Genomic DNA, 10,444 nt, shown 5'->3' on the forward strand with positions numbered 1-10,444 from the left:
TCACTGAACCCCCTTTACGGAATTTTATGGAAGCCTCTTTCAAAATATTCAATCGACTTTATTTACAATAAATAGATAAACATAAACTTTTTACACGGGTAGGTTAACTACGTTGAAAATTATTCACTGGAAGTCTTGTCCTCTTCTCCTTAAACTTAAAGCAATAAATTATATCTACACGCCTAGGTTTAGATCTTATTTACAATTACTCGAATTCTATCACAATTAGCAGGAAATTATTTTAAAAGTTCAGCGTTACAAAGACTAGAACAACTTGAATGTAGGTGGCAAATGTTCGCGGTTGGCCTGAATCTTCATAGTCGCTGTTGAATAAATGCTGAGAATGTGCTTCGCCGCATCGCACCAGAGGCACTTGAAAGGCCGTGGGCCGCTTCAGCGGTGTGTCCCTGGGACTGTTTTCCGTATCGGCCTGGCCTAGGAATAACAACCACAAGCCCTGGTAGCTCATTTCCATTTTGACGATGTCGTACTGCACTGATGGTATTATAATCCCCAACTGTTCGCAACCGCCGGTCTCGGCCAGCTCCTGCCCAACGCCGATTTTCCATCTCAGTTTACCGCAATTCTCCCACGGCATGTACTCGATTAAGCCCTGATCGTAAATTACCAAAGGCGCCTTCTCAATTTTAAATTCGATATTCGACGCTTCCTTCAGAGGGTTCTCGCCGTCGTTCATTTCGAATGTTCCCGATGCGGTAACGGTAAATTTACGCAACGTGCAAAACGGATCCACATAGAACCGGTGCTCGCCCATCCACCTGAGGTCTTCGTTATGAAACGTAAAGTGCCTCGTCAGGTAAAGGCCCATAGGTCTAACTTCGCAGCGCTCCGAAACCCATTCCCCGCCGATATATGCAGGAAGACGAGGCTTTTCAATGAGATGAGGCGGCGATCTTTCGTTTGATGCCAAATTTGAGCAGATGCTGCAAGTGTATTTCACAAAGAATTTTCGCCCTTTCAACACCTCTTTGTTTCCTTTGCTGGTTTTCACTAGAGGAATTTGGAAACCGGTAGGCATGTAGTGCTCCATTAAGTTTTTGCGTGAGGGAATATCGCCAAGTAGCAACTCCCAGTGCATTTCGTTACCGTTACCGTGCTGGTTTGGACGTAACTGGACCTTTATTAGGTTAAGCTCGTTGAAGGACCAACGAAGATCGCCCAAGCAGGTTATGGCACCAGACGAATTTTGTAGGTAGTGTTGAGTGTTGGGGAGGGTTTCTTGAATGCGCTCAAATTCCAGTTGCTGCAGATGATGTCGGTCTTTAGGGTTGGTGAATACGAGGTGTTCCTCGTATCTTCTCCATGTTTTCCAGTATTGGCCTGTAAGTGGAGGAAAATCAGTATGTTACGTGCACGAATTTGAACTAACCTGGGCAATGATTCGAGACTATGCCGTCTAATTCTTTCGCGGCTACGGCATCCTGAGGGATTACTGTGATATTCGAGGGCTTACTGTAGCCGGTCAAGGCGTCGTGATGCAAGAATGAGTCCCTTTTGGTTTTTAATAGCCCGATGGCTACTATGGACAGTTTGGGCGACGAGCATGAGTTATCCCAGTAGTGGTGTTGGATTAATTTGTAGTTGCCGTTTTCTTCAAATGTGTAGTGTCGAAGGACGTATTCTGGACCTGGTCTGGTTTCACAACTGAAACAAACGTTAAAATTTGATTAATTTCGTATGGAATGTTGCAGAGGGTGCCATTTGTAACTACGAAATCGCTCAATTTACAGTGCACAAAAAAATAATGCAGCTGATCAAGTCAATTAAAACATTTCTTTGCCAATCAGAAACAATAAAAGAGATCTCACGAAAATCATTTTTTAAATAAAATAGCAAAACGCGGGTTGAAAAGGTACAGACAACATTCCTTTATATTTCGTGCATTTATAACATTAGTTTCCTGTAATATCCCGAAAACAACCAGAAATATTGCAATATTTTGAGTAATGTGATGGGGTAGTTGGTTTTCATTATCTAATTTGTTTTATGAAAGAGTAATTACATTAAAACCGCACGTGAAATGCCAAATTTGTTCAAATAAGATCCTCCTCGCTGCAGATTATGGGATGTATAGAGAATATTAAAATGCAAGAGAAGTCATTCCACATTCTCACCTACTAGTAATAATCGTTTAGTTTTTGTGTGGTCTCTAATTTAATTAAACAACCGTCATTTGTATGCGACGTGTAATTCTGTCCTCGAAAGCTAAGGAAATAAGACCTTAAAACAAAGGCTATAGTGCATTTCGTGAAATCTTAAAGTTGCTTTGTATATTTAAAACTAAAACGTGACACTTTCTCTCATTTCTTATAATTTTAGGTATGAAATTTTGTGCCTTTTTTCTGTGCGTCTCTACAATTGGGTGAAATTCATAGAAACTATCCATATAAAAAGTCGACTGCACCAAAATTTCTCGGGAAAACACTTCTTCTTATTAATTTTGGTGCGTAGAATCCAAAACAATTCGTACTTTTTCGATCGGACTTCTCAATCAAAAGTTATGGACTAGAAACCAATTTCGAAGGAAAATTCAAAGGGCTGTAACTTTTGAACTAGTAGCCCAATCTTGGAACTGTTTGAAATTATGGATTCTACAGGCCACATTCTATAAGAAATTTTTTTTTCCGGGTCGATCTGAGACAATTTTTTTTTCGGGGCTCAAAAAAAGGCAGTGTATAACCTTCCTTTTTTACCAAAAATCGACAGCACCAAAATTTCTCGGGAAAACACTTTTTCTTATTAATTTTGGTGCGTAGAATCCAAAACAATTCGTACTTTTTCGATCAGACTTCTCAATCAAAAGTTAAAGACTAGAAACCAATTTCGAAAGAAAATTCAAAGGGCTGTAACTTTTGAACTAGTAGCCCAATCTTGGAACTGTTTGAAATTATGGATTCTACAGGCCACATTGTATAAGAAAATTTTTTTTCCGGGTCGATCTGAGAGAATTTTTTTTCGGGGCTCAAAAAAGGCAGTGTACAACCTTCCTTTTTTACCAAAAATCGACTGCACCAAAATTTCCCGGGAAAACACTTTTTCTTATTAATTTTGGTGCGTAGAATCCAAAACAATTCGTACTTTTTCGATCAGACTTCTCAATCAAAGTTATAGACTAGAAACCAATTTCGAAAGAAAATTCAAAGGGCTGTAACTTTTGAACTAGTAGCCCAATCTTGGAACTGTTTGAAATTATGGATTCTAAAGGCCACATTCTATAAGAAAACTTTTTTCCGGGTCGATCTGAGACAATTTTTTTTCGGGCCTCAAAAAAAGGCAGTGTATAACCTTCCTTTTTTACCAAAAATCGACTGCACCAAAATTTCTCGGAAAAACACTTTTTCTTATTAATTTTGGTGCGTAGAATCCAAAACAATTCGTACTTTTTCGATCGGACTTCTCAATCAAAAGTTATGGACCAGAAACCAATTTCGAAAGAAAATTCAAACGGCTGTAACTTTTGAACTAGTAGCCCAATCTTGGAACTGTTTGAAATTATGGATTCAACAGGCCACATTCTATAAGAAAAATTTTTTTCCGGGTCGATCTGAGACAATTTTTTTTCGGGGCTCAAAAAAGGGCACCTTCCTTTTTTACAAAAAATCGACTGCATCAAAATTTCTCGGGAAGACACTTTTTCTTATTAATTTTGGTGCGTAGAATCCAAAACAATTCGCACTTTTTCGATCGGGCTTCTCAATCAAAAGTTATGGACTAGAAACCAATTTCGAAAGAAAATTAAAAGGGCTGTAACTTTTGAACTAGTAGCCCAATCTTGGAACTGTTTGAAATTATGAATTCTACAGGCCACATTCAATAAGAAAATTTTTTTCCGGGTCGATCTGAGACAATTTTTTTTCGAGGCTCAAAAAAAGGCAGTGGGACCTTCCTTTTTTACCAAAAATCGACTGCATCGTCAAAATCTGAAAAGAAAACGAAAATTCCTCGGTTTTTAGTATATTTGACTATGTTGCGTTCGCCGCTCGAGGTCGAAAACATTGGGTTAACAACATAAGCAATCCCACAAAAAATCAGAACTACCGGAATTGACGCATGGTCTGATGTATATAGTTACTGGACTATATGCAATCAAGTAAGTAATCAATGCATTGGGTAAAAAGTGTATTAAGTCAAGCCCGAGGTCAAACCTAAGTTAATATCAATAGTGATGGCTTTTTAGTTGAGCGAAAATACGAAAATTCACTGGGAGCCTTTAACTGTCCCAAAATTATTAGCTCATTTCTTCATTCAGACATTAATTTTTAGGTGTGGTAATTATAATCACTCAAATAAGTATTGGTACTACAGAATACACGAAAAAGGTGCAGTTTCCTACAAAGTAACCTTAATGAAAGCGCATTTGATCACGAATTCATATATAAATCCAACCCGTAGCAGAAACTACCCCCTTTTTTGGCTTTGTAAATTAAAGCGACTTGCTTACTCAAGTATGCTGAATTATTTGCTCGTTAACACCACTTAATGTTAACTTATTAATCACCCTTGTCTCTATAAATGAAAGACATTTGATGTTAGAAGATGGAACCATGCCAACTGCTATCAATACTGAAGATAATTTCGTACAAACCTTAAGCTAAAATGCTTAATCCAGGCGAGTACGGTAGAAGTTGTGGGGTGCAAAACAAATTCGCAAATTTTAATTAGGCAACATCTAATTTAATGTACCCTCATAATTAAAAGGAATCGAATACCCAACGATGTTATAACCGTATTTAATCTTATAGATGAATCAGAACCTCTTCGTTATTTCTTAGTCCAGAGGCAATAAATATTGTCATCGTGAATGGTTTATTTTATTTGCTCTTTTAGTAGCGGTTCACCACATATAAGAGGAACGCGGGCAGAATGCTAAAGAATTTTGTATGCTCAGCTTTGGATTTACATACAAAGTTGTGAATATCTTTTGTTTAACAACAGCCGAAAATTATTACCGCCTAGGTAACGTTTTCTTATCTTATCTTCTGTGTAAGTTGGAGACGTGCTGCAGGTAAGCCGGGTAGTTTATAGACATGTTCGCGACGCGTTCAATAAACAAAAAATAAATTAATTTTGTATTCATAACCGTTTCGGGCACCTGCAGTGTTCTACCTGTTAAGCCATACCCTAACAGTTTCAGAATAGAGCTTAGCACTCCGCACGCATTTTTCTATGTCAAAGCTTTAATACAACTGACAATGGCCCGCATTGTCCACTTTGAACAATGGACCAGTTGCACTTTACGAATTACACGCAGAGCGCGAAAAGAAAACCTTACCTTTCGGACAGCCAAACTCCACTTAAAGTTTTCACCGAAGTTTCCACAATTGTATTTCGATCTTGATTGGCAGCTTTCGCCAGTAACTTCGCACATTGACGTGCCTCCCCATTAACGAAGGAACCTATAAAATAACGATATTAATAGCTTTCCCTATTTTTAGTGGACAGAAACGACTATGACAAATGTGAAATTGTACACTGCTAAGAGACACCCTCTACTGCCTTTCCGGCATAAATCACTCTTAAACACCCAACATCCTGCATTCGCACGTAAACTCATTAAGAAACGAAGAAAATACTTACAAACGGAAAGAACGATTAAAAGCCTCATAATGGGTCCAATTTCACATTTCACACACTTCGAAATCTCACGAGGAACTCGCACGTGTGTCTCGTGCATAGGCTGAAAGCGGAATGGCATGGTAGGCGAAGTTATGTTCCTTTTTCGATTTTGGGATCTCGACAGGGGGCAAACCGTCACTAAATTAAATCTCGGACCTGTCATCCCTCACTCGATTGTTTGGAGAAGGCAAGTTAGAACCCAATTCAATTTAAAACAAACATTCCGGGCTACCACATTTTTGTTCCTTTTTCTCGACCGTTTAGGACTTTTTAATTTAAGCGAGAAGCTTTTCGGGGAGCACTACGGAATTGCGCCGCTACTACTAACTTGAAATTGATTTATTTATTACATGATTGCTTTATGAGCACTAAAGTTAATGCAGGTGGTCTGCAAAACGTTCATTTCTGAGGAGATTTATGGGGGATTGCATCTCGTTTTCTATTTAAGGCTAAATATTTTATGACCGTAACGACGACGGTACAAAGTAGACCATTTTTATGCATGTCAAATCGAGCATTCCGTTGACTAATAAAGAAGGCAGTCGAACCTTTTTCAATCAACCGTCAGTTTATAATTTGTTAATTAAGTGGCAAGGCGTTACCTTGTTCGTCATCCGAACAAACACGTTTTTTAGAAAACGTCAGTTTTTTGTACTTTATTAAGTTATTGACGATAATAACAGCTTAGTTTAAATTTAATAGTAGGCACACCAAATTTTCCGCCCTTTTGATTTATTTGTTTTTATTTGTTGATAATTATGTTTGCAGAACAAGTTTTTCTGTCGCTCTATAAGTAACCACGCATTAGAATGAGAAGCTTTATTTTTTTTAGTTTTTGGACATGTGGGACACGTGCACTGTACATGAAAAACTTGCGATAAGAGAAAGCTTTCCTAGTTGTGTATATAGATCGCAATGATTAAAAATAAATTATCATCTGTATACCGCTAATACATAAGTGTAATGTACCTACTACCTACTTCAATGATCGCTATTAGATAATAAATTACGGATTAAGGAAAGATGCACTAATTTTAAGAGGTAATTATAAACCCATATTGCCAGCTGATCATGTATAATTATCAAATAAATTGTTAACTGAATAAGTAAGAAAAGTGAGTGTGGTATATTAATCCCATTGATTCCATTATACTGGTGTCAGAAGTCAGAAGTGGATAGGCTAAGTTAATATTTGTATTTTCTTGTAATACGTATAGCCCTAGGAGTGGATAACTTATGCCATATTTCAATTTGTGTGTTTGTAACTCACATAATTTTGGTAATATGATTGGATGATTAATTAATTTAGTCTCGCAGATAGGTCTTGAATTAAGGTAATATAACGGGTTACTGTTGTAGCAAATTGTGTATACTTCTCCTAGTTCTAGACAGAAATTTAAATTTTCTAGAGGGAAGTAAAGGTTACGTTTGTCTTTGATAGCTAAATATTGAAAGGAGGGTAGGATAAATGGATAATTTTGGGTGTTAGGATTTAGAATAGGTAAAGGGATTAAATTATATAAATAGTACTTTTCTGGGTTAATTAGTGGGATCGTGATTAAATATTCAATTTGATTATGCGTAAAGAAAGTTTCAATGTTAGTGATTTTTAAAAACTTATGATCTTCTTTATTACTAAGATGAAATGGGTAGATTAAAGAGTGGCAAAATTCGTTAATTAGTTGATTTGGAGAGATTACTGAAGGGTGTATAGAATTTGATTTGGCAAATAGAACGGTGTTACAGTTTTATGTTAAGCTGATTTTGAACCTCGTTGATGAGTAATGATAATATTTCAAAATATTCGTTAATTTCTAATTTGATTGCTGTAGTATTTGGCTGTTGAAAGTAAATTTTCATAGTTGTCATTTAGTATAATATTCACATTACCTATTATTGAAAGTTTCGATGGTACTACGTGTTATTTGAATTTGTTCGTTACTCAGATGCAATAGATCTGCGTTATTATTGTTCTATTTTATTAACGGATTCATGCAAGTATTTAGAATCGTCTTCGTCCAATGTTCCAAAAACGGTTCTGAACATATTTCCAATTGCATTAAACCATTCTCTTTTTGTTCGTTTATTATTGATGATTGTTTTTAGATCGTTTTCTGTATCTTTAAGCATAGATATATTAATTGATCCAGCAATTTTAGAGGGACTTGACAATATTCGTTAGTTTGATTAAAATGTCCCCTTCATTTGTTTGTATGATTCTCCTATATCTCTCAATTGTTGATTAACAGGTTCTAAGTTGAAGTATGTGATTAAATTCCAATGAGATTCAATAAAATGGATTGTTTGTGTTCATGGTAGATTCCTGAGAATGCCTGACGAAATCGTGAACTTGGAGGTTATCCATAAACTGAAACAATGACATTTCAATAGTTTAATAGTTATTTATTATACAAGACGATAAAGGGATATTTTAACCATTTAGTGAAAAATGTTTCTTTTTCACGAGATGGTTAGTTTCCCTTTATCGTCGTGTATAATAAAAAAACTTTATTTTATAGCTGAATACATATAAATCATTGTAAAGTTTCTGACAAGTAAATTCTGAAGTTAATTTAAAGACGTCAAAAATGGCAAACTTAGGTTCAGCTGTCGCGATGGTTTTCATAGGAAACAGAATTGTCATAATATGTTCTGGACCTCATTTTATATCGTGCATTTGCCACAAGAATGACAGATGTCGTTAGAATGCACAATCATGTGTTTCACTTTATATGCCTTTACGGTTAAAGAACGGTTTAGTTTACTCATTCAAACCTATTAACCGGTCAATTTAACATAATGCTATAAAATAAAATTAATAAAAATGTATGTTTATGAGGAACTTGCGAGTTTTAATTATTATCGTGTACTTTTATCCTTACCTTATTTTACTAAAATAGTGCAGTGCAGTGGGTTGACTTCCACAATTTCGTAAGGTCCTAAATAATTTGGGTTGAGTTTTTGTGCTCTACCGTGTTTTCATTGTTCGTTTAATATGTTTATTTTGAAATTTGTATTTTTAAAAATAAAGCGCATCATTGTTCTAGCTTTGTTCTATTGCAAGTGTTCAAAAGGAGAATACAATTTGGACATACTAATTGAGGATATTTATTTATTTACTTATTTGTTTACCCAAAAACCATACAGAATAAAAATTCCAATTACATGGCACTGGGACTCTGAACAAACATTAGGACTTAAGATCTAATTTTATTTATTATTGAATTTAGGGGATCGCGAAAAAAGTCGATATCATTATAACTGAGGACAACTTATTTAAAGTGATCAAGATCTTAATAAGTGGGGAAGTTGTGTTGTTAACTGCAAAAATAGTATTATTTTGCCTTAGCTTAACAAATGGTACCTTAAGCTTAATTTCTTGAAGTAATTCGGAAGCGTTTAACAAATTGTGTAAAGTTTTGAAGACAAAAATGGAGGCCTTTTAGCAATTGATTGTTGAGTTAGATTAAACAGTTGTATATTTCTTCATAAGTTATAGAATTATAATAATGTTCTTTAGTAATAATGTAGTATGTTTTGATTTTTTTCTGGGATTTTGATTATAGTTGCATTGCATCTCCAGAATCTTCTAGGTTGTTTTAATTTGGTTAATGATATCTTTTTGAAGAAGTTCTTTGAATTCTAAATCTTGCGAGATGAGTAATGCGATGTTGTCCCGATAGTTGATTAGATTAGAATTAATTTCTTTTACGTTATCATTATAAGTTACAGTGGATTTTAGTTTATCTAAAAATTCTGTAGGAGAAGAATCATTAATATTTGTACCGGAGAATGTTGTACTGGGAGTGGATTTCTACTTTTGGCTATATAAATAGAGCCGGAAGGGAGGCCGGGAGTGTTTACTCCAAACGATCGCAAGTAAATAATTCTTTTTCGATCGTGGAATAATTACTTTTAATTTAATTACCTTCGTCTATTCAATTTTCAATTCAATTAAACAAACCCTAGAATAGTTATATGTATAACAAGGCTGCGAAATGATTTTGTGCAATCGCAATATTTATAAATAAAAATAAACAATGTCTCAAAATTTCAATTTTAATTTCTAAATCCCTTCTGTCACTTGTGGCCTGCCATGGGAAAGTGTACGTAATAAATAGCTTTGCAATGGCTTTCCATTAATAAATCTACAAAATGGTCCAATTTTACTTATACGTTGTATAAGGCGAGCCAGAGAGGCCGCGAAGGGCTTATTTCGCAGCCGACTGCACAAAAAATCATTTTTTCTGCACTGCGTCCACACAGTTAGCCCCGCCATTTAAAAAAAGCGCAATGAACCTTTTTAAATGGTACTAGTGTTGTTCTAAATTGTTCTGATCCAATTTGAATATGTAGTGACTTGGAAAATCAATTTTCTTGATTTGAAACGCAGGAGTCAATTTGACTTGTAGCCCTCGTTATGTAAGGTACAAAATTCAGTACTACTTTCACAAGTTGTGCTCGGTGCATATTGGATTGTGCCGGTAAAATATTCTAAAATAGTACTACGGTAGTTTCTGCACTAAAACCTCGGGAGATAACTTGACTCCTAGCAAATTCTTTTTACCTTTTTAGTGACAGAATATAATGTACTAGAAAGGCAAAAATAAAAAAATTAAAAAACTTTTTTTTAAATTGTTTACAGATATAAAATCATCAGTGATAGTAATACATTGTGCTCGATGCCTACTGAATTGTGTCGATCAAATTTTCGAAGATGGTCTTACGATACCGTTATATCGTTAATAAAGACCATTGTCCCGAAAATTTCATCAAAATAGATCAAAGTACTGAGTACACTGGGTTT

At 35.4% G+C, this 10,444-nt stretch overlaps 1 protein-coding gene across 1 annotated transcript; it reads right to left on the reverse strand.

The window, feature by feature from the left end:
* Positions 1-57: 57 nt before the first annotated feature.
* LOC116167539 (protein APCDD1-like) lies at positions 58-5,984 on the reverse strand. Its single transcript, XM_031482922.1, has 4 exons — positions 5,599-5,984; positions 5,294-5,417; positions 1,391-1,665; positions 58-1,341 (listed from the first exon to the last, which is right to left on the reverse strand). Exons 1-4 carry the CDS (start codon positions 5,798-5,800, stop codon positions 242-244), a joined length of 1,701 nt encoding a protein of 566 aa, XP_031338782.1. The 5' UTR covers positions 5,801-5,984; the 3' UTR covers positions 58-241.
* Between the last annotated feature and the right edge of the window lie 4,460 nt (positions 5,985-10,444).

Source organism: Photinus pyralis, unplaced genomic scaffold (assembly GCF_008802855.1).
Source record: "Photinus pyralis isolate 1611_PpyrPB1 unplaced genomic scaffold, Ppyr1.3 Ppyr1.4_LG4, whole genome shotgun sequence".
Classification (NCBI taxonomy): Eukaryota; Metazoa; Arthropoda; class Insecta; order Coleoptera; family Lampyridae; genus Photinus; species Photinus pyralis.

What these genes read in the sequence shown, in the direction of transcription:
- LOC116167539 (XM_031482922.1), bottom strand. Translation starts at nt 5,800, where the DNA reads ATGACAGGTCCGAGATTTAATTTAGTGACGGTTTGCCCCCTGTCGAGA. An exon ending in TTTAATCGTTCTTTCCGTTT is followed by an intron (nt 5,418 to 5,598) that starts GTAAGTATTTTC and finishes GTTATTTTATAG; the next exon opens with GTTCCTTCGTTAATGGGGAG. An exon ending in GGAGTTTGGCTGTCCGAAAG is followed by an intron (nt 1,666 to 5,293) that starts GTAAGGTTTTCT and finishes CGTTTGTTTCAG; the next exon opens with TTGTGAAACCAGACCAGGTC.